Here is a 24979-nt window from a genome sequence, read left to right as displayed (position 1 = left end):
TTCTTAAAAAGAAAAACAAATGCGTGATTATTACAGGATTATAGGTATCATAGGGTCACAATTTTGGAAGATAAGAATGCAAGGAAAAATACCAACATGTTAACACTCGGTTATTTCTGATTGTGAGATAATGGGTGATATCATATAGTTTATACATTTTCTACAATAAGTATATATTACTTTTATAATCGGAGGGGCAAGTCACATCAAAAGTTGTTACAAGAAACATATTGGGTTGGACATGGTCTTGTGCAGTGGCTCAGAGCATCCCCATCCCCATACTGAGTTGGTTGGTGGGAAGGTGGGATGCTTTTCAGATGGGAGTAATATTGTTTATTGCATCCTTTATTTCAGAATAATCCTCAGGTCTGCCCCTACAATCTCTATGCTGAGCAGCTCTCAGGATCGGCTTTCACTTGTCCGCGGAGCACCAATAAGAGAAGGTACAAGGATTAGATGAATTCTGACCTGTAGACTGTGGGAACTATGACAGGGACTTTGTGCTGCCTCCTTCCCCTGGGCCACAGCCTCCCAGAGCTGCCCAAGATCCTGCTTCTTATAGGCTATGGTCTGGGTCATAGTCAGAAGAGAATGGACTTCCTGCCAGCTAGCACCAAGTGACTGGTGGAAGAAGGTGAAGGAAAACTGCACAGAGCCAGGAAAATACACATGTCCAGTTCCATTTACAAATTATCTCCTATACTCAGAAGAAAATATTCCTAGCATTTTGGCCTTCTTCTAAAGACTGTCCTGTTGAGTTTTGGCTTGGGGTTTACCTGTTTTGTTTTGTTTTTGTTTTGTTTCATAATGACAAAGTCACAATTATGAAAGATTCAGAGCAATATCTCTCTTAGCTGACTAGAGGTATGGTGTTTGCAAGAAAATGTTGGGTAATCCAAGCTTGGATAGTTAAAAAGTCATGTATTATGGCCCACTGTGGTTTGAATTAATAAGGTTTTTACTCTGGAATTTGCCTTTGCTAGAAACCAGCATATTCATTAACATAGTATGCCATGTTCCATGTTTGCTCTAATGCTATATCCAGGTCAATGAACATATCCCTTGATTAACTCATATAGGGCAGGTTGGATGCAGTATGTGTTATAGTTTTGGGAGGCAGTGAGTGTTGTGATTTAAACAAATGGTGTCTAATTATAGAAATTTTAGGCTAAGGCATTTGTGAAGAGGAATGCTGCTGATACCAGAGACTTGGGGAGAAGGGCTTGTGGTCTTGTACTGCTTAGCAGGGCAGCCTGGGTTTATCTCCACAGGTCCTTCTGAGAAGCAAATGAGATAGTAAGTACAAAACTATAATGGACCACACAAATGATAAAGATTGCACAGTTTAATCATGGCCACTCTGGAGGCAGGCCCCCTGAGTATAAATCCTGGCTCCTTTTCCAGCTGTGTGGCCTTAGGTAAATCATCTGCCCCCTTGGATCCTCTAGTTCTTCATTTGTAAAACAAAGATAATTATAGTACCTATTTCATAGCTGTGGTGAGGATTAAAAGAAAGGATGTGTGTAAAGCACATTATCTTAGCTTAGCACATTGCCAGGTACATGGTTAGTGTTCAGTTAATGCTGGTTATTGTCATAATAACTATCATTAAGTATTGCCATCATAGCAGAATTTCTGCCTCATTTCCCGGGTATCTCTAGGAGGCTGTCAAGAGAACTGGGCATGATATATGGCAGGTGCTATGTTACAATGTCAGTATCAACAGTGCTTTTCTCTCAGTAGATATGTGAGTGGAAAGAGGAAGAGATAGAGAAAGTTTTCTATACATGTCAAAAATCAGGGGACAATTCCATCACTATTTAATTCTCTCTCTCTCTCTCTCTCTCTCTCTCTCTCTCTCTCTCTCTCTCTCTCTCTCTCTCTCTCTCTGTAAGCCCAAATAGACAGGGTAAGGTAAGCACACAGATAATTCTGTCCATTCTAATTTATGACAACCTGGCCTCTATGACTATGTTCTTGACTTTGTGGCCCATTCCCTAACAGGCCACCTGGTCTCCAGATTCTGCTGCCTGTCCCCATTATTCAGCAATATCTTCAGCCAGCAGGAGCTGAGCTTTGTTCCAGGAGGCTGAAAAGGAGCTATTGGCGTTTCATTAAGAAGCTGGCACTGTTCCCTGAATCAGAATTAAATCTCTGTTCAGGGCAATGTAGTGCTGCCTGGGGAGTTTTATAAACTCAGCTAAAAAATAAGGGACACTAGGTATGGCTCACCCATCTATTTAGAAGAACTCTTCAAAGATATCCACTAGAATTGTGTAGAAATGCTTTCCACTCAAAATCTCCAGTGGGAAGATGGGACCAGTCCCATCCAAAAGTAGGCCAGCCTGAAATTCTTAGTTACTACTCATCTGAACCACAGCATGCAGATCCACCACTAAACTATTAAAGAGTCTGTCTACCTACCTACCTACCTACCTACCTACCTACCTACCTATCAAGGATTAATTTTTATCAGATTAGCTAGCTGATTGATCCCTGGGTCTCGAAAAGGCAAGAGTAAGGAGAGAGGATTTGGAAAATGTGGACCGTGATAAAAATTCAGAAGATTAAGAGAAGAAAGGCAATTTAACAAATGTCTAGTAAGCCAGCACCTACTGTTTACCAGGCATTTTTAGTACACAAACTCTTTGAGTTCTCACAACAATCTTAGGAGACAAGGATGAAGAACATAAGGTTCAGGAAGTTTAGTAACTCTCCCAGGATCACACAGATGGCTCCAAGACATACACACATGCTCTGAACTTCATATACTGGGATCTAGAGAGGCTTAGTATGACCGAGGTCTGAGGTCACATCATGAAGAGATGGAGGAATCAAATGGAAACTAAACAGATGTAGCCCATTTTCCCCCAGATGGCTCAATGTTGGGCCAGGCCAACTCAACCCACTGAGATAGACTATCCTTGGGTTTAAAAGGGCCAGAGCCTGTTGATTCAGGTCTGGTCTTCCATTGTCCTTCTGTATCTTGTCAGTGTAGTAGCCTCTGAAAGGACTTGGGTCCCTCTTAGTGAGTTTCAATGTCCCTTCCAACTTCTGGAAGGTTCTCATCCTGGTGTCCTTTAGGATTCCTTTACAGAGTCTTCTTCCCTTCCTGAAGCCTGAGATCTGGTCCTGGTAGAGAGGACACACTTTAAAAAGAAAAGAAAGAAAAACAAATAAAGGCATAAATGTACTACAATAAAACATGGACATACAGTCTTATAATTTTGGAGTACAGAGGCGTTAATTTATTTTTATTTTATTATAAGTTCTGGGATATAGGTGCAGGATGCACAGGTTGGTTACATAGGTAAGTATGTGCCACGGTGGTTTGCTGCACCTATCAACCCATCACCTAAGTATTAAGCCCAGCATACATTAGCCATTTTTTTATGCTCTCCCTCCCCCAACTCCTGCCCCAGTGTGTGTTATTTCCCTCCCTGTGTCCATGTGTTCTCATTGTTCAGCTCCCAATTATGAGTGAGAGCATATGGCATTTGGTTTTCTGTTCCTGCTTTAGTTCGCTGAGAATATTGGCTTCCAGTTCCATCCATGTCCCTGCAAAGGACATGATCTCATTCCTTTTTATGGCTGCATAGTATTCCATGGTGTATATGTACCACATTTTCTTTATCCAGTCTATCATTGATGGGCATTTGGGTTGATTCTATGTCTTTGCCATTGTGAATAGTGCTGCAATAAACATATGTGTGCATGTATCTTCATAACAGCATGTTTTATATTCCTTTGGGTATATACCCAATAATGGGATTGCTGGGTCAAATGGTATTTCTCATTGTAGGTCTTTGAGGAATCACCACACTGCCTTCCACAATGGTTGAACTAATTTACATTCCCACCAACAGTGTAAAAGCATTCTTATCTCTCCACAGCCTCTCCAGCATGTTTCTCTTATAAATTAGTATCAAAAAGACAAACCCAATAGAAAATGATAAAGGACTTTTACAAGTAATTCATAGAAAATCTATAGAGAGCCAATAACAAATGAATAGACTTGTTTTTTGGATATATTTTGTATTTTCTAACTCCTAATAAAGGAAATACAAAATAAAATAAGATACTGTTTTTCACCTAAAACACTAAAATTTTTAGCAATACTCCAGATTTGTGAAGATGTGGGTGACCAGGCACTCACACATTGTTAGTATGATAATAAAGTGTTAAAATGATCTGACAATTTTGCTTAGAAATGCATTGGATGTATCTGAAAGAATATGTAAGAAATGTATAAGAAAATCATTAAACTCTGATGCCTCTGAGGAATAGCCCTGAAGAAATTGAAGGAGGAAGGAGCCATTTACCTTTCAGGACTTTTTAAATTACTTGAATTATTTTTACCATTGGCATGTATTACTTTTATTATTTTAAAGGAGAAAATTGATTTATTATTTCAAAAATAACAACGATACCACCCATATTCTCTCAAGCTACATAGAACTCATTGTTCTTGCCTTCCAGAGCAAGGACTAGCATCCTATGAGACACATAAGCTAATGTTTCTCTATGGATTTTCCTACACAGATACCCGTCAAGGTACTTCCCCGCTTCCTTACGTTTTTAGAAAAGACAATTCTTCATTTTTTGGCAGCATGGAAATAAGCATGAGTCAAAGTCAATTTGAAACATGATGGGTGGAGTGAAAAGGTGAGAAGAGGCCAGGGCTGTGGGCAGCAGATGGCCATTAAAAAGTAATGCCATTAAAAAATTGCTTCACTGCTTCACACATTAGAGTCCACAGGTCGTTGTTGACTTGCGTGTCTTCCTGATGGTACTGCCTGAATCATTCTGTGTATCACTTAAAACATTACTCTAAGGCTTGTATATCTTCTATGTTTTTCCCTCTAGCTGGCTGTATAGGATTCTACCTTCAGTTTCTCACAAGCCCTTTGAATCCATTGACGAAGGCCATGTCACTCACAACTGGGATGAAGTTGATCCTGATCCTAACCAGGTAACCTGGTCCTGTGAATTGAAGCATATCATGTACCCAAAGCCTTGACTAGAAATACCTAAATAGAATACCATGATCATTGAAAAAAATAGGTAGCTTTTTAAAGCATTATTTTAATAAATGCTAAAGTGTGTCTGTTTTCTGCTTAAACTTGGATGGTGTATTAGTCCATTCTCACGCTGCTATGGAGAAGTAACCAAGACTGGGTAATTTATAAAGGAAATATTTTTAATTGACTCACAGTTCTGCATGGCTGGGGAGGCCTCAAGAAACTTACAATCACGGCAGAAGGAGAAGCAGACACATTCTTCTTCACATGGCAGCAGGAGAGCGACGTGTTAAGCGAAAGGGGAAAAATCCCTTATAAAACCATCATATCTTGTGAGAACTCACTAGCGTGAGAACAGCATGAGGGTAACCATCCCCATGATTCAACTACCTCCCACCACGAAGTTCCCTCCCACAAAACGTGAGGATTATGGGAACTATAATTCAAGATGAGATTTGGGTAGGGACACAGCCAAACCATATGAGGTGGGAATTTTGGAACTGATTGATTGATTATGTATATACATATTGTTAAAAGAAAAACCTTAGACAAATCTAATTTAACAGAATTTAATTGGGTAAAGGCCAATTCACAAATTGTTCTACCTGAGCCAGGATAGGTTCTGAGAGACTCCAGCACAGATACTAGTAGAAGACGATTTATGAACAGAAAAAGGAAAGTGATATACGGAAAACAGAAATGAGGTACAGAAATAGCCAGATTGGCTGCAGCTCAGCATATGACTTTCTTGAACACAGCTTTAACAGTGTGTCACAATGATTGGCATAAGAGTAGGTTACACATCCAATTAGGTTATGGTTCACTACGCATGGAGAATCCTTTAGGCAGAACTTAAAATATGTAAGGAGGCAGATTTAGGATAAATTTGATTAACAGTCTGCGCGTGTGTGTGTGTGTGTGTGCATGTGCATGTGTGCACGTACACACATAAGCTTGTAACTTTCTATCCTAATGGCATATAGATGGGCACAGGAGTAACTCGGACTTAGTAGAACTGCTCAGGTGAATTGGATGAGTGGAAATTATATAGGTTGGTCAAAATACCTACATGCTCATAGGTTTTTTTTTGTTAATCTAAACTTACCACGAAATACAGAAAACACATTCAATACTGATATCTTTGAAGAGAGGCCTTTGAAATCTGGCATAGGGGTGAGAATCTTGCTGTCTGGGCTGAAATATGTAAGTCTATTGTGGTCACAGATCACTATCACAGTCTCTTCAGACCTAGGACTTCCATTCTTTTTCTAGGTGTTTCCTCTTTTTGGTCTAGTAATAGTGGGCTTTTTCTCTGCTTGCAGTGTATATAAGATAGAATGAGACAGAACCAGTACTATAGCAATGAGATAGACCCAGTGCTATAATGGACTGAGCTCTCTTTTTTTTTAACCTTCTGAGAACCCCAGCGTATTGCCTTTGTCCCTGAGTTTAGGTACATGTCGCTGATAATAGGTATGTAGGGCAGGAAAAAAAACAGATGTGGGTTTGCATCCCTGCCCCTCTACTTACTAGCTGTGTCTTAAGCTATGATGTTTCAACTGTAAAATGGGATGATAACATCTACCTTGCAGTGCTGTTGTGAAGATTATGAGAGAATAGGTGTGAACCTGCTTTGTACAATGCCTGGCATGTGACAGGCAAGAACCATGATTCTGATACAGCTGTTTATATTTACCTGAATTTACATTATTCAGGTAAATTTATTTCTTCATTTTATATTATGTTTTACTCTGAAGACTTCTTCTGCCCTCTTTCCCTCCCTCCTACTCTCTCTCTCTCTCTCTCTCCCTCCCTCTCTCCCTACCCCCACTTTCCACAGCCCAAGGAAATCTCCTGCTTCTCCTTTGTTTACCAAGACATTTTGTCTATACCTGCAAATATCCCTCCCCTAAGTGCTTAGACTTTTTATAAGACAAAAGTCAAAATAATTTATAGACACCTTTGGTTTCCTGCCCAGTTCTCTCTCGTCTTAATTATGGAAATCTCAGCAAAGTAAGCATCTGCTTGAATGCTACCACCCCTCTCTACCAGGGACAGGAAGGGAGGGAGGCATTTAGGGTGGAAAAATGTGAATTGGTATTTAAAATATTGTCTACCTCATAGCCACTTTGAAACTAAGGTATTTAGTCTAAATAATTGACCCTTAAACTTGCATGAAGTTTAATGCATAAAGCAGACATCCTCCCTGGTCCCTAGCTGGCCTATATATTGCCTACAAGCACATTGCAAAATGCAGCCCCTATTCTAACCCCCAATCCCTCAGACTCAGTTCCCCACACAAAGGGACACAGGCTAGGCATTCAGCTCCTCCCTTTCCCCTTCAGTCGGACAAGGCCCTTGTGCAGGGCACAGCTTGCACCGCCAACCTGGGGACCCTGACTTCACCTCATTCTTGAGTCTCATGTGGGTTCAAGTAATATGGGTATAGTAATTATGTATATGAAGTTAACTGAATGAGGGATTATAAGAAAAGTCCATGGGCAGATTTGGAGAATTTAAATTATTGTTTATTTATAATAATAAATAAGTATTTATTATTATTTTGCTTCAAGATAGCAATCAAATCACTAGTAGTTAACAGGGTAGGCTAGGGAGTTCCAGGGCTCCTGCCTGCTCACGTCGATCACAACAATTGTCTAAGCCTCTCAACCTTAATAAATCTTCATAGACTTGTTTGTAGTTGTGTGGACAACAGTGGAGCCACACTTCTTTTATATAGTTTCATTTGGGTGGGGGATTAGGTTTTAAACCTAACCTTTAAGGAAAATGTGTAATGTGACTCTGCTTTGAATGTGATGTGTAATATGCTCAGTTATATACCTTTATTATATATTATTATTTCCTTGACTATCATTGCCACATTTTATTTAACATGAATATACCCTTTCATAGGAATTATTTTGGAGTTTGGGTGACATATCCAGGGAAGATAACCTTGTTCTAAGAGAATTTTTCTAGCTTTGTCTTTTTTTTTTTTTTTTTTTTTTTTTTTTGAGACAAGAGTCTCACTCTGTTGCTCAGGCTGGAGTATAATGGTGTGATCACAGCTCACTACAGCCTTGACTTCCCAGGCTCAGATGATCCTCCTACCTCAGCCTCCCAAGTAGCTGGGAGTACAGGTGTGCACCACAATGGCCGGCTAATTTTTTGTATTTTTGGTAGAGACAGGGTTTCACCATGTTGCTCAGGCTGGTCTCGAACTCCTGGACTCAAGCGATCTGCCTGCCTGAGCCTCCCAACGTGCTGGAATTACAGGTATGAACAACTGCTCCCAGCTTAGCTTTGTCTGGTTATATCAGTAACATATACTTACAAAAACTCAAAAATATTGGAGAAATTAATGAAATATTACTGGAAGTCTCCCATGATAAGTGAGAGTCACGTATATAAGTTGTACATGTCAATTCATTATTTCATAAATAGTTGACACACGTTTTGACAAGAAGTCTGAAGCAACTGGATTAAAAAGCTTGAATTAACACAGAGGCATCAAAATAGCTGTATCAGGGCAGGCATGGTGGCTCATGCCTGTAATCCCAGCACTTTGGGAGGCCGAGGCAGGTGGATCATCTGAGATTGGGAGTTTGAGACCAGTCTCACCTGAGATCAGGAGTTCGAGACCAGCCTGACCAACTTGGAGAAACCCCACCTCTACTAAAAATACAAAATTAGCCAGGCGTGGTGGCACATGCCAGAAATCCCAACTGCTCAGGAGGCTGAGGCAGGAGAATCACTTGAACCCAGGAGGCGGAGGTTGTGGGGAGCCCAGATTGCGCCATTGGACTCCAGCCTGGGCAATAAGAGCAAAACTCCGTCTCAAAATAATAATAACAATAATAATAATAGCTGTATTAGAAGTTTCTGCTTGTTTTCTAGTAGACCCTCAGCCCATATTTTTTCCCCTTCTCCCCGCTTCCCATGTTTCTCATCCTAACCTATGGTTAGAATGGCTTTGCTTTTGTCCTTGAGCTTGTTGCCTTTCTCCTGTTTTGAATTCCCTGAACGCTTTCTGTATGGTAGCCACCAAATGAATTTCTTCTCCAATATCTTCCCTGTTGCTTTGAGATCTTGTCTTCACACACACTGGGAGAGATGTGCCTCAGAATTCAATAGTGTCTCGGTGTCTCTGTGAACACTGGCTCCATCCAGGTAGCCGTTTATGATCTTTCCGACTTGTACCTCTGTCACCTGCCAACTACTTCTCTTTCCCTGATAAACCCTGGCTGTTCTTGCAAAATCTCCCCTTTTGTCTTTTCATTTATCTTCTTTACACATTAATATCTCTTTTCGATTTTATACTTCATTATTTAACCACAGCATTTTGCATTCATCACTTTCTCCCTCATAACCTCCTCCAAATATGTACTCCAGAGTTTCAGCAAGAAAGGCTGAGAAAATTATATTTAGGTACCCCTCTGACAGTCCTTCCCAGCTGAAGCCTGTGTGATAGGCATGTCTTCAGCTGTCATAGACCAAATCCAATATTGCATCAGCTTCACCAAATATCCACATTAGTCATCTCTGGGAATTTGAAGACCTGAGAATTGCCTGATGTTTCCTCGTGTGTAACGTTTAGTCCCAAAGACAGCATCATGCGATATGCTGTCATCACTGTCATCCTTGATAACCTCTCAGGAAGACTGGGGGCTGCTCCCCCTAAAGCCTTCATTTTCTTTAGCGTATATTTAATCAGTTATCCCAGAATTTATGTAGCCTCTTTTTGAGTGTATTTAAATTCAGCCTGAGGACATAAATTCAATTCATTACTGTCTCACATAGGAAGTATACCTAAGTTTATGTGTCTGCCTCTAATTTCTGACGTCTCAGAATTTAATGAACTAATCTATATCCATTTTAACCATGATTTTACAGATTTCAGATGGAATTCCTGAATTAGCATTTCTCTTTAAGGGTCCTTTAAAATTTACTTTTCTTTATTTGATCTCTAACCTCTTGACTGTTGAAAAATCAAGATTATTGACTCAGTTGAGACTCAGCTGAGAAAATTACCTCTTGGTTCTTAACCAGTATAATTTGGACTAAGTAGAAATACCTCAAAGCTAACTAAAGAACATATCATAAAATGCCTTCCGTCTCCATTACATGCAAATTATAAAAAAATGTTTCAAAACAATACACCCTTACAGGGTATTTGCTGTCTAATTTGTCAAACTTTCCAGGTTTTGCCATCCTGAAATCCCCTTACCTCCATGAATGTCTTGGATTTTCCTGCCTCTCTTGCCCAAGTCTCTCCTATTCCCAGCCTGACTCCTTGAGAAATAATCTAAACCCACGTATCACTTCCATTCACTCTTTAACCCTATGCAATTCAGCCTGCCCAGATGACTGTATTGAAAATATTTATACCCTCTTTACACAATAGTGCATCACTCTCTAATTAATACATATTTTTATTTAAAACTTACATAAAAGTGTCAATGCCCAGTAATTCCACTAACACAGAGTTAACAACTTCTAATGTTTTGGGTTCTTTCAAGCCTTTTCTTTTTGTACATATATGTAAATAAATAAGTCCTAGGGTCCCTTGTAGCCAGTAACCAAAAGTAATTTAAAATAATATCTGGCCAGGCACAGTGACTCATGCCGGTAATCCCAACACTTTGGGAGGCCAAGATGAGAGATTCTCCTGAGTCCAGGAGTTTGAGACCAGCCCTGGCAACATAGCAAGACCCTGGCTCTACAAAAAAGTGAAAAAAAGTAGATGAGCATGGTGGCAAGCACCGGTAGTCCCAGACACTCAGGAGGCTGAGGTGGGAGGACTGCTGGAGCCTGGGAGGTCAGGGCTGTGGTGAGCCCTGTTCATGCCAATGCACTCCAGCCTGGGCAACAGTATGAAACTGTATGAGAAAGAAAGAAGAAAGGAAGGGAAGGGGAGGGGAGGGGAGGGGAGGGGAGGGGAGGGGAAGGGAGGGGGGAGGGGAGGGGAGGGGAGGGGGGAGGGGAGGGGACGGGAGGGGAGGGGAGGGGAGGGGAGGGAAATCTTTACTTGCTTTTCCTGAAAACATTAAAGAGTATCCAATATATGACCCACAGCAACACTTTTTAAAATCCCCTTTTTCCAGTTTTTCCCAGACCCCAACCCTCTCACATCTGTCTTCTCTCACCTCACCTCTCACCTTCCCCAAACTCTTCATGCCTTGTTAGCATTGATTGTTGACTTCTGTCTTCCTCCCTGTACATTCTGCCTCAAGAAAATGATACCTGCACTATAGATCTCCTATCCCCTTTGGCTGGGAGACACACACACACATAACACTGACCTCCATGGCAATATTAGAGTTCAAGGGACTCCAGTGAGAATAGGCAAATCTGAATTTCCTGTAGAGATCAGGGAAGGGAAGAGGAAGAGGCTGTGAATACACTTATAATAGTGCTTTTTAAAAACAATATCAGTATATATATATTTACTGTAATTAAGCTCATGGTGTAAAGCAGTTTTAAATTGTTTTTATTTAAATATCATATTTTGCACCTTCTTCCATGTCTTTTTAAACTTCTTGAGTGTAGATAATTTTTGATATTATATTAAAATCCAATAAATGTTTATAAAACAATTCCTATATTGTGAGATATTTGAATTTTTTCCATTTTTGCAATTATGTAGTAAATCCACGCTAAATATAATCCTTTTCTCCTCAACATCCCAGCCTGGAACAACTGACCTCCTTCTTTTCTTCCTGAATCTCTTTTTTTCCCTGGGTTCCATGACATTGCATGATTCCTAAACCTGCAAAATAAGTGGCCTTCAAGGTCTTGAACTAGACTCTTGGTATAGTTTGACTGTGTTCCCACCCAAATCTCATCTTGAATTCTCACGTGTTATGGTAGGGACCTGGTGGGAGGTAGTCTATCTGCACAAGCTCTCTCTTTGCCTGCTGCCATCCATGTGAGACATGACTTTCTCCTCCTTGCCTTCTGCCATGATTGTGAGGCTTCCCCAGCCACTTAATTGGAACTGTAAGTCCAATTAAACCTCTTTCCTTTATAAATTACTCCGTCTCGGGAATGTCTTTATCAGCAGGGTGAAAATGGACTAATACAACTCTCACCTCCCCCTTGTCATCATCTCCCCTCTGAGAGAAGCGGAAGTACTTACTCTCTCGCTTCTCCTCCTCTTCCTTACTGTCTTTCTTATCCTCCGCTTTTCTTCTCTTTCTCATCAGCCCAACCTTTCCCTTCCCCTCTGTATTTGTCTACTAGAGCTATCATAACAAAAAGATACTGAGTGGCTTAAGCAAAAGAGATTTATTTTCTAACCGTTCTGGATTCCAAGATTGAGGTATCAGCAGGGTTGCTTTCTTCCGAGGCCTCTCTCATTGGCTTGTATCTTCTCCTTTGCTCCTCCCATCATCTTCCTTCTGTGTCTATAGCCAAATTTCCTCTTCTTACAAGGACAGCAATCATATCAGATTAGGGTCCACTCTAGTGACCTCATTTTGATTTAATTATTCCTGTAAAGACTCCATCTCCAAATAAAGTCACATTCTGAAATACAGGGGGTTAGGACTTCAACATATGAATTTGGAGGAGGAGCACAATCTAGCCCATAATTCTCTCCTTCTGCTTCTTTTTCCCTCCAAATATCAACTAAGGATTCCCATTCTTTTGGATTCTCTTTGCCTTAGAGATGAAGGGATAGTTGTTGTTGATAAGAAATAACCAAGTGGGACGTACTAACAGGAGGAACTCCTTTAGCAATAGAGGATTTTGCTAGCTCACTACACTGAATCAGGTGCCAAGTCCACAGAATGGTGATGCCTGAGTATACATAAGAGTTACCAGGGGACTTGTTGAAAATGTAGATTCCTCAGTCTTGCTCCTCAGAGATCCTAGTTCAGTAGGTCTGAAGTGGTACTCAGGAGTCTCCCCAGATGATTCCCATGCAGGTTGGTGCTGGACCACACTTTATGAAATTCTGCTGTAGAGTGTGCTTTCAGGATCTCTCTGGTTCCTTTTTTCTTTTCCTACCTCCACCTGGTTCAGACCTCATTTCTTCTTATCTAGACTATTATAATGACCTTCTACCCGATTCATATGTGTTCCCCTGCCTATCCCACACTGTGCTGCCAGAATCAGCATGCTGAAGTATCATCTCAAAAATCTTTAAATCTAACTATCACCCACCCCCTCCACTGCCCAGCCAATCCAGTGCAGGCTTCCAAGATAAGAGATCAAGAGCTCTGATTCACTGTCACAGACTTTCAGACTCTCCACTCCCTTCCATGTCCCCTACCTATCAGTCACACTAAACCATCGTCATTCCAGGACAACTCCCTAAGTTCTCCTGCCTTCATGCTGGATGCTCTTTTATCTACCTGGGATTTCCTGTTCTTTCTTCACAAATATTCACCCATCTAAATCCCACTCATGATTTATGATTCATTTTAAATAATACTTTCTTCATTACGCCCTTTCAATTTCTCAGAGTATTTAAGGTTCTATGGCTCTATCATCTTCATCTGATCTGCAGTATCCAGTACATGGCTTCTTCCAAATAGAATCACAAGTATTTGTTGAATTTACTCCCTAACAGTTCAGATCCTATCATTCTGTAAATAAACTAGATTGCATTTCTCTAAATGCAATCAGTGGTGTGTTCCAGCATTGCAGTGCACATTCCCCTGCTCAACCCTTTTGGACAGCTTGCTAGCTCTTTCTACAGTTCATCTCCATCAACTTACATTTCACTTCTTGCAAAGATATTGGAGCTGTCTGCAAATCAGATGATTTCATTGCTTATATCTCTTATTTTCCATATATAAGAATGTTAAATAGGCCCTGTGCCAGGACTTATTCCTGAGAGAACATTTCTATTTACGTTTCTCTTCCAAAGTTATTTGCACTGATCCACTTCCTTGTTTTTCTATCATGAGGTTTTCACATTTCCAGGATCTTCTGTAATGGATTCCCTGAGGGAAGAGACAATGTCATGTTCACCTCCAGCATCGAGCATAAAATGCAGCACACAGAGAGGTTCAATAAATATTGTTTGAAAGAATTAATATAAGGGGATTAGACAAGAATGTTGACCCTGAAGGACCTAACCAGGGTTGGTGTCCCAGGAATCAGACTGGCCAGGGTGATTCAGCACTGGAGGAACAGTAAACAAAGGTCAGTTTGGAAGACCAGGTACAAGACCATTAAAAGGAGGGAAAGCTTGGGTTTAGGAGCCAAGGAGATCAGGAATAATTTGGGAAACAGGTCAAGACAGGCTAAGATCAAAGTGCTCAGGGTGTAGGTTAGTAAGAGGGGCTGAGAAAGTGTTGGCATCAGTTCTTAGTAGAGAAAATTTAACTGTTCTAAACCATCAGTTTTTTCACTTCTAAAATAGTGATAATAATCATAGGTAGCCTCAGAGAATTGTTGTGAGAATTAAATGTCATCCAACAAATATTTATTGAGTGACTATTATGTTCTATACACTGTGCTAGGTGCTAGGTAATGGATTTAAAGCTCTTAGGTTTATATTCAAGGGCAAAGTCAAATGAGAATCCAAGTTTTTATCCTTGATGGTTCATCTTCATTTGTAGCCTCATGAAAGACTTTTGTTTTGTTTGGTTTGGTTTGGTTTGGTTTTTTGAGACAGAGCCTTGCTCTGTCACCCAGGCTGGAGTGCAGTGGTGTGATCTCAGCTCACTGCAACCTCCTCCTCTTGGGTTCAAGCGATTCTCCTGCCTCAGCCTCCCAAGTAGCTGAGATTACAGGTGCCCACCACCATGCCCGGCTAATTTTTGTATTTTTAGTAGAGACATGGTTTTACCATGTTGGCCAGGCTGGTCTTGAACTCCTTACCTCAGGTGATCTGCCCGCCTTGGTCTCCCAAAGTGCTGGGATTACAGGCGTGAACCACCTCACTTGGCCTGAAAGACTTTTAGAAATCTAAATTACAGTGACTTGGATCCTCCTTACCTATACTCTTGCCTATCGCCTCAAAGAACTCCAGTGGATCAACCAAAACCTGATTTCTCGCCACATAATTCATGCTACTTTTGTTTCCTCAAATTTCCAAAGTTTCTGAAGAATTCAAGTGAGCCACTGTTTTATTTTAATCATTCCTATCTTTCTTAGTCTGGACTGAAACTCACCACCACAAATTACCCTGGATCTCTCTGCTAACAACTATTTATACATTGTATTAGTCCATTCTGTTATAAAGAAATTCCTGAGACTGGGTAACTTACAAAGAAAGGAGGCGCATAGTTTTATAGGGTGTACAGGAAGCATAGTGGCTTCTGCTTCTGAGAGGGGCCTCAGGATGCTTCTGATCATAGTGGCAAAGCATCTCAGATGGCAGGAGCAGGAGCAAGACAGAGAGGAGGGAGGTGCTACACACTTTTAAATGACCATATCTCATGAGAACTCACTGTCAGGAGAACAGCACCAAAAGGATGGTGCTAAGCCATTTGTGAGAAATCCACCCCCATTATGCAACCACCTCCCCCACTCTCTCTTGGTCCTGCTTTCATCATACGAGATGCTTCATTCCCTCTTTGCCTTCTGCCATGATTGAAAGCTTCCTGGGCCTCTCCAGAAGCAGAAGCTGCTATGTTTCATGTACAGCCTGCAGAACTATGAGCGAAGCAAACCTCTTTTCTTTACAAATTACTCAGTTTCAGGTCTTTCTTTATAGCAGTGCAAGAACGAACTAACAAAGAAAATTGGTACCAAGGAGTGGGACATTGCTATCAAGATACCTGAAAATGTGGACTTGACTTTGGAACTGGGTAACTGGCAGAGGTTGGAGGAGTGTGGAGGGCTCAGAAGACAGGAAGATGAAGGATAGTTTGGAACTTCCTAGAGACTTGTTAAATTGTTGAAACAAAAATGCCAATAGTGATATGAACAATAAAGTCCAGGCCAAGGAAATCTCAGATGAAAATGAGGAACTTACTAGGAACTAGAGCAAAGGTCACTTTTGTTTTGCCTTAGCAAAGAACTTGACTGCATTGTGCTCCTGCCCTAGGGATCTGTGGAACTCTGAACTTGAGAATGATGATTTAAGGTGTCTGGTAGAAGAAATTTCTAAGCAGAAAAGCATTCAAGATGTGACCAGGCTGCTTCTAACAGCCTATGCCCACATGCATAAGCAAATAAGTGGCCTGAAGTTGGAACTTACATTTAAAAATAAATTTAGATTTGAACTTATATTTAAATTTTAACATGTATTTAAAGGGAAGTGAGTGTAAAAGTTTGGAAATTTTGCAGCCTGGCCATTCGGGAGAAGATTTCAAACAGGCTGCAGAAATTTACATAAATAAAATGAGCTAAATGCTGATAGCCAAGACAATGTGGGAAAGGCCTCAAAGGCATTTCACAGACCTTTGGGGCAGTTCCTCCCATTACAGACCCAGAGACCTAGGAGGGAAGAATGATTTTGTGGGCCAGGCCCAGGGCTTTGCTACCCTGCATAACCTCAGGACACTGTTTCCTGCATCCCAGCTGCTCCAGCTCTCCTGTGGCTCAAAGGGACCCAAGTACTGCTTCAAAGGGTGCAAGCCATAAACCTTGGTAGCTTCCATGTGGTGTTAAGACTGCAGGTGCACAGGATACAAGAGTTAAGGCTTGAGAGCCCCCAACTAGATTTTAGAGGATGTACAGAAAAACTTAAATGTTCAGGCAGAAGCCTCCTACAGGGGCGGAGTGCTCACAGAGAACCTCTACTAGGGCAGTGTGGAGGGGAAATGTGGGGTTGGAGCTTCCACACAGAGTTCCCACTGGGGCACTGCCTAGTGGAGCTATGAGAAGAGGGCTACCATCCTCTAGACTCCAGAAAGGTAGATCCATCCACAGATTGCACCATGCACCTAGAAAAGCCATAGGCACTCAGTGGCAGCCCATGAGAGCAGCTGCGGGTGCTGAACCCTGCAAAGCCACCTGAGTGGAGCTGCCCAAGGCCTTGGGAGCCCACCCCTCATGCCAGTGTACCCTGGTTGTGGACATGAGATCAAAGGAGATTTTTTTGGAGCTTTAAAATTTAATGACTTCCCTGCTGTGTTTCAGACATGCATGGAGCCTGTAGACTCTTTGTTTTGGCCAATTTCTCCCTTTGGGAATGGGAGTATTTACCTAATGTCTATACCCCCATTGTATTTTGGAAGTAACTAACTTATTTTATATTTTACAGGCTCATAGGTGGAAGGGACTTAACTTGTCTCGGATGAGACTTTGGACATTTGAGTTAATGCTAGAATGAGTTAAGACTTTTGGGCACGGCTGGGAAGGCATGGTTATATTTTGACATGTAAGAAGGACAGAAGATTTGGGAGGAGCCAAGGGCAGAATAATATGGTTTGGATCTGTGTCCCCACCCAAATTTCATATCAAATTGTAATCCCTAATGCTGGAGGTGCGGCCTGGCAGGAGGTGATCACATCTTGGGGGCAGTTTCTCAAGAATGGTTTAGCGCCATCCGTGTTGGTACTGTCCTCATGCTAGTGAGTGAGTTCTCATGAGGTCTACTCATTTAAAAGTGTGCGGCACCTCCCACCTCTCTCTCTCTCTCTCTTTCTCTCTCTCTCTCTCTCTCCCCCCTCTCTTTCTCACTCCTGTTCCCGCAATGTAAGCCATGCCTGCTCCTGCTTCACGTTCTGTCATGATTGTACATTTCCTGAGGCCTCCTCAGAAGCTGAGCAGATGCCAGCATCATGCTTCCTATACAGTCTGAAGAACCGTGAGCCAATTAAACCTCTTTTCTTTATAAATTACCCAGTATCAGGTATTTCTTTATAGCAATGTGAGAACAGACTAATATGTACATTATGATGACTATTTCACCTAGAAGTTACTTCAAAATTCTCAGATAGGTGGTACTGACTTCTAATGATATGTCTGTCTATCCTCAGCCAGTGTTGTTGAGAGTACTCAGGTCATCCAATCTAGTTGAGTCCATGGGAAATTTGGAGGGAATCTCAGTAAATTAAAGAATCACAGTTTTGAAAGGGATACTTGGATCATCTAGTTCAACTCCCAGTATTCTAACTGGAAATACTTACGTTAATTATCTAATATTTCCTTTTCATTTCTGAGCATGAATTTTGAATCTTGATCATCAAATGTTGACACCAATTCTGTCTTCCTCTTTGGTAATCTTAAATAATTTTTAATTCTAACTTTGGACACCCTTAAAGATGCTTTCAAATTATTTTTGACCACCTCATTTCTAGCAAGTAAAAGTTTATCTTCCAATAGAACTCATAGAATACAGTTGTAAAATATGTGAAGCAATAATATAACTAAAAGGATAAATAGACATATCCACAATTTTAGTTGGAGACTTCAACACCCCTCTCTCAACTGTTGATAGAACAATTGAACAGAAAGTCAGAAAAGATATAGAAGTGATCTACAGAAGTAGCAGGATTGGAAAAAAGTTTTTTTAAAAAAGAAAAGATATGGAAGTGATGATTTCACACATGTATGAAGAACTGACATTTTAGAAATCACCTTTGGACTTTTAGAAATATTTGGTTTTCTAGCTATTGCCTGAATGTTATTTTGACTTCCAAAAGATCTCACAGGTCAGGCACAGTGACTCATGCCTGTAATCCCAGCACTTTGGAAGGGCAAAGCAGGTGGATCACCTGAGGTCAGAAGTTCGAGACCAGCCTGGCCAACATGGTGAAACCTCGTCTCTACTAAAAGTACAAAAACTAGCCGGGCGTGGTGGCATACACCTGTAGTCCCAGCTACTTAGGAGCCTGAGGCAGAAGAATCACTTGAACCCAGGAGATGAAGGTTACAGTGAGCCGATATCGCGCCACTGCACTCCAGTCTGGGTGACAGAGCGAGACTCCATCCCAGAAAAAAAAAAGATCTCAAAAATTTGCTTTAGTCTTGTTCTTAGCAATGTTCTTAGTGCCTTAGATTTATTCATCTATTCAGTCATTCAACAAATATTAACGCCTACTATAATTAAGCCTTTTGCTTGGGTGTTACAATTAATTTTATTGTTTTTGAAATGTTTAATAAGTAAATTCTATATAGAAGAAACTATTTAACAAGAGTATATAGTATAAATAAAATAAACTATTTTGAAAAGTTGTAGGACTATATTAGTCTGATCAAGCTGCCATAACAAAATACCACAGACTGGGTAGTGTAAACAACAGAAATGTATCTTCTTACCGTTCTGAAAACTGAGAATCCAAGTCCAAGGTTTTAGCAGGTTGATGTCTTGTGAGGGCTCCTTTTTGGTTTAAAGACAGTCCTTCTTACTGTATCCTCACATGGCCTATCCTCTGAGTGCATGCAGAGAGAGAGAGATCTCTTCTTCTTACAAGGCCATCAATCCTATCAGATTAGGGCCCCACATTTATGATATCTTTTAACCTTAAAACCCATCTCTAAACATAGTCACACTGGAGGTTAGGGCTTCAACACACAAATTTGGAAGAGGACACAATTTAGCCCGTAACAAGGACTAAATCAGTCAGCAAGCATCCTTTACTTCTTTCAGAGGTTCTTCTCTGGAGAGAATTATGGAACTATAGTTCTCACCCAGCACCCTGTTGTTATATGTAAGAAGAAAACAAAATTTGGAGAGAGAAAATAGCTTTCCTAAAGATCACAGAGTAAATGGGAAGAGAGACAGTAGCAAAAACCAAGTCTTCAGTGCACTGTCCTTTTGGTTTGACCTAGGATCAGAGAGTTACTGCTCCACAGCATACAATGAAGCTGCAGCTGGCTTTAATAGATGTTTCTATCATGCACTCCATGGACTCTTCCTATTAATCCTCTGCTCAAATCTCCCTCCTCACACTTACCAAAATATAACATCAGAGCTCCAACCAAAATCTCTGCTTTCTCTTGTGAGTACTGAGTTTATTAGAACCACCTTGGGAATTTTATCATCCTTCATGATACAGGCCCAGTACGATCTGAATATAGACTCTGCATAATCTTCTGCCATCAGGGCCAACAGATAAATGACTACTCTCCGTATACCATCTCTGTCATTTGGTGGGGATCATTTTTTGCATTAGAGAAGGTTCATCAAGCTTGTTGCTTCTTCCAGATTGTGGGCCTATTGAAGGTATGCTCTCCTCAATATGAAATGTAGTTGCATTTTCATCCACCACTCCAGGTTCTCTCTTCTCATGACTTGAGAGCTAATGTGCTACAGAAGACCTTGAAAAATGACCAGCTGAACTGGTCAACCCACCATTCTCTCTGACTCAGTCTTTTCCACTCAAAGAAAACAAACCCCTTCTCTGAGGGCCAGGACTTTGTTTCTATTCACAACAGGTTTGTTTGTTTGTTTGTTTGTTTGTTTGTTTGTTTGTTTTCTCTGAGAGTCTCACTCTGTTGCGCAAGCTGGAGTGCAATGGTGAGGTCTTGGGTCACTGCAACCTCCACCTCCTGGGTTCAGATGATTCTCTTGCCTCAGCCTCCCAAGTAGCTGGGATTATAGGTGCACACCACCAAACCCAGCTAATTTTTGTATTTTTAGTAGAGATGGGGTTTCACTCTGTTGGCCAGGTTTGTCTCAAACTCCTGACCTCGTGATCCACCCGCCTTGGCCTCCCAAAATGCTGTGATTACAGATATGAGCCACCACCCCTGGCCTTACCACAGGTATTTTAACATCAGGCAGATGTACAAAGGTATCGTCCCAGTACAACAAACCAGGCAGGAAATCCCCAGATACTGGGATTTCTCTTTCTCTCTCTCTCTCTCTCTCTCTCTCTCTCTCTCTCTCTCTCCCTCTCCCTCTCCTTTCTTTCCCCTTGCTCTTTCTTCTTTTTTCTTGGTCACGTTTTTCCTTAGATTTATAAATCCTTAGACTTGTACTAATTAATCATTCTTGCTATTTAGTAACTGGCATTGTCACTGCCACATATGGCCCAAGATGCTAGAATTTAGTTGATTGATCAGTTGGTTGGTTGGTTGACTGGGTGGACTTTTCTGAGTGTGATTCTTGGTTCATCAATACAAGAATCACAGAACCTCTGAATTGGGTGTGCTGATTCTTAAATCCTAGCTGCACATTAGAAGAACTTTTATAAAATATCTATGTCTGGGCCCTACCTTTACAGATTCTGATTTAATTTGGTCTTGGTCTCGAAGGCTCTCCATGTGATTCTCATGGGTGGCCAGGATTGAGAATCTCTGGATAGAGCTAAAAGGTTACCCAGGCAACCATTGATCTGATACTTAAATCCCTTCTACTGAGAAATCCAGAAAGATGACTCTTTCTGGATTTTCTTTCTGAAACTAGGATTCTAGGTATTATAGTCTTCCTAACAATGTTCCTGAGTATAAATACTCTGTTACTATAGAAGGAAGCAGCAGGTAATGGTTAGTGGTAGACCAGAACTTCCCCTAAAAAATCCAGCAATGCTTAGCTGTGGCACTCCCTGATGTCAGAGAAATATCCTCCTAGGTCAGTGGTTCTCAACTGGGAGAAAATTTCCCCCCAAATGATGTTTGGCAATGTCTGGAGACATTTTTGGTTGACACAACCTGGTGGAATGCCACTGGAACCTGGTGGAGACAGGCCATGGATGATGCTAAACATCCCACAATGCACAGAAAACCTCCCCACAACAAAGAATTATTTGGTGCAAACTGTCAGTAGTGCCAAGGTTGAGAAACCATTTCCTAGATCCTTGCCCTCAGGTCCCCCTATTACACCCCTAAGAGATACCATCCTTAATGAAATTAGTCCTAAAGCATTTCCTTCTTTCTGAAGCATGATTTCAGCACTGTTTCCCAAATCAACATTTTACATCCTTTTTAAGTATCTTAGAATGTAACCATCCTGCTTTGCTTTTAAGAAATGAAGGCTGCTGCCTGACTGTTTATATCAGAGAGGTAGAGTAATCCCAGGGCTGCCTTTTCCACTTGCTGTTTCCTTTCCCATCTGGCTGCCTCCATGAAATACAGAATGAACTGAGCCCTATGACCTGATGGAGGTCCTGCCATGCCCACCTTGACCAGATGCTGCAGCCATTGGAGCTAGTCCTCAGGGTGCAGGTCACTCCATGAAATGTGGCAGCTGGACTTATCAGCTGCCAGCCTGGCTAAGTCAGGCCTGCCGCCAGGTTGATTAATAAGCGCTGGGCTGACACTTCAAGAAGGGCCTAAACCTGCTGGTTTTCCTCCCCTCTTCCTTAGATCATTTCATTGTTAAATTAAAGATTGTTGTGATTTAAACTGAACTGTCAGGCAGCCTAGGGACAAACGTGGGGTTTGGTAAAGCAGCTGAACCTGGTACTGCATTTACCAAATCAGATCTCAGCTGGGTGCTCTTTCGTTCTCTTAAAAAAGTAATTTAGAACTCTAAGGGCTTGAAGTAGAAGTAGAACCTTCCCCTGCAGTGTCAGGAGCCCACACAGAGAGGCTGGCATGACAGGAAAGGGACCTGATTATAAATAGCATGAAAAGCAGCATCAGTCAAAACTCACTGATGTGCCTGAGCAAAATGTTAAAAGAAACAAATAGCTTCTAAAAGAGGAAGCAATGGTTTTCTTTTGTTTTTATAATTTAAAGTGCTAAGGAACAAAAGCAGTTTATATTCATTTAGTTTTAAACACACACAAGCGCATGTGCACGTGCACAAATAACATACACACTAACAGATTCCCTTTAAGGAAATGATGGATAATCATTTTAAAATAACAAAATCACAAGTAGAGCCTCACAGAGGGGGTAGCTGTCCTTTCTTTTCTATGTAATTGATGCTATTTATTTAGAAGGTCTATGGTTTACCCTTATGAAGTAATTTTTCTGTATGTGTATTTTTTTTCCAGCTTAGATGGAAACCATTTGAGATTCCAAAAGCATCTCAGAAGAAAGTAGACTTTGTGAGTGTAAGTCAGTCCCATCCACAGCCTTCCTACTGCTCTCCTCTCTTCTGTGGTGAGAGAGCCAACCATTTGCAGGCTGAATGCCAGGCAGAAGCAGCCCTATCAGGAGGCAGCAGAGACAAAACCACCTGCGTATGCTTTGGGGGCTGGCAGAGGGATGTCTTACTTACAGAAACCATATGGCCCCTGACACCAAAGGGTATTCATGAACTATTTATATCTCAGAAAGGTCAATGGCAATTGAACATTTTCCTACTTAAGCTCCTTTCTTTTGGCTAGAACGGGGGCTTTTAATCATTTTGCTCGCTTTGATAGTCTGATGATGTCTTTGTTTATGAATGTATAAAATAAATTATATAAAATTACAAAGAAGCTCATGATATTGAAATATAATGATAAAAATACTATTAAAAGCAAATTTGATTTGGTTTATAGTCATTCATATGCTTTCTTGGTAATGTGCTAAATCATAATATCTATGGAAAACATCTAATAATTATGGTATGAGCATAAATATATTTTGAGGAATCTATAACGACTATAATGTGATATCCATGACTTTTATCATTGATAAAGTTACAAGCGCCTCTAATACCACTGTGATTTGTTGCCTACATTCATGTTAGTTGGAGGAAATGATAAATTTCACTCAGAGATTAGCAGAAGTAAATATAAAATATTTCCCATCCAAGTTCATGATCTCCCTGAAGTAGGTGCTTGGGCTAGAATGGCGTCAATTCAGCATGGCAACTCTAGTTAGTACAATGCTGATTGGAAGCTCTGTTTGGTAGTTATAGGTCCCGGGAGTATTGGAATAACTGCCCAGAGCAAAGAGTGTCTGGGGGAGAGGAGAAAGGAGCTCTAAAGAAGTGGGACTCAAAGAGACCAGTGGAGGGTTCTGCAGACCAGCCTCAGCCCATGGCTTACTTAGGGACAGTCCAAGTGCCCAGCCACAGGACAAATTGCTGGAAACATCTTGAAGTTCTCATCTTTAGTAAATGCTCCAAACCCTGCGTAGACTCACTTAAATACACCCTAAACTTACAAATTGAGTTAAAATACAAAATGATACCCCCATCTCCTTTCTTGTGTGAATTGTAGCTATCTGGAGGAACAGAGCTCCCTCCTTTTGGCTTTCTATCTGCAGGTTTGAGGCTGAGGGCTCTTTTGAGAAAACCCATGTGTTAAGGTTTCTTGCACTGTGGATCATCTGGTCACACAGCAGAGAGAATTACAGTCTGTCAGAATGCAGTCCTCTGCCCTGTTCCAGAGAGATTAGGCTGACCCTATTCATAAGCAGAGGGCTGCCCATAGTGGAGTGTACTTGAGGGGCATTAACTGGTCCCTGATGCTGCAGCCTTCCTCCCCAAGCCTCCTAGATGCCTGATGGTACCTCCAACAGAATCTCTTCTTCCAGTTGATGTCAAGCATCAAATTGATAAAATACCAAGTAATGAACTGATGCTCTGTAAATTCTTCTGATATAGCCACTGAGACAATCCAGATTTAGGCCATGGCTGGAGACTAGGGTAAACCACAAACTACCAAACATGAGTCAGTAATTCAGGCTCCTCAGAGGCTGCCTGGATTCCAAATGTCCCACTGGTCCCAAAGGGAAGACCCTAGTAGAAATGTACCTCATGACCCTCAGGGACCAGCGGAAGGGCTGCCTCTTGGGCATCATTCACATTAACCTTTCCCTCTTCTGTGGCTCTCTCCCAGGGCCTGCACACCTTGTGTGGAGCTGGAGACATAAAGTCTAACAATGGGCTTGCTATCCACATTTTCCTCTGCAATACCTCCATGGAGAACAGGTAAGTGGCTCAGTTCTAGGGCAGGACATGCCCATCTTCTAAGGGCTGTTGGCCAGAAGGCAAACTCCAGGTTTCACTCTTCTGAAGTCACATATGCACATACGTAGTTATTTTTGTTATTGGTTTTTTCTCAAGGCAATATTGATATATATTTATTGACAATGATAATGAATGAGACAAAAGGCATTTATCTTGACTGATATCCGTGATATAAACAAGAACATCACATAACAATGTAAACAGAAAAGGGAAGATGGAGCCCTGGAATGCAGGAGTAGATCGAAAGGCGTTTTGA

General features: G+C 41.2%; 1 protein-coding gene across 2 annotated transcripts in view; it reads left to right on the top strand.

The window, feature by feature from the left end:
• HGD (homogentisate 1,2-dioxygenase) overlaps window positions 1-24979 on the top strand; it is a 55327-nt gene that overhangs the window by 7035 nt on the left and 23313 nt on the right. The window contains exons 3-6 of one of the 2 annotated variants that reach the window (XM_010387085.2): window positions 355-443; window positions 4867-4972; window positions 22814-22867; window positions 24593-24684. In XM_010387085.2, the coding sequence (XP_010385387.1) occupies window positions 355-443; window positions 4867-4972; window positions 22814-22867; window positions 24593-24684 (341 nt within the window). Of the gene's footprint in view, window positions 1-354; window positions 444-4866; window positions 4973-22813; window positions 22874-24592; window positions 24685-24979 lie in introns of both variants that reach the window. The other variant, XM_010387084.2, reaches the window with a different exon arrangement.

This window comes from Rhinopithecus roxellana, chromosome 1, assembly GCF_007565055.1.
Source record: "Rhinopithecus roxellana isolate Shanxi Qingling chromosome 1, ASM756505v1, whole genome shotgun sequence".
Lineage (NCBI taxonomy): Eukaryota > Metazoa > Chordata > Mammalia > Primates > Cercopithecidae > Rhinopithecus > Rhinopithecus roxellana.
The sequence above is the reverse complement of the archived record's forward strand: the minus strand, read 5'-3'. Positions and strand labels throughout refer to the sequence as shown.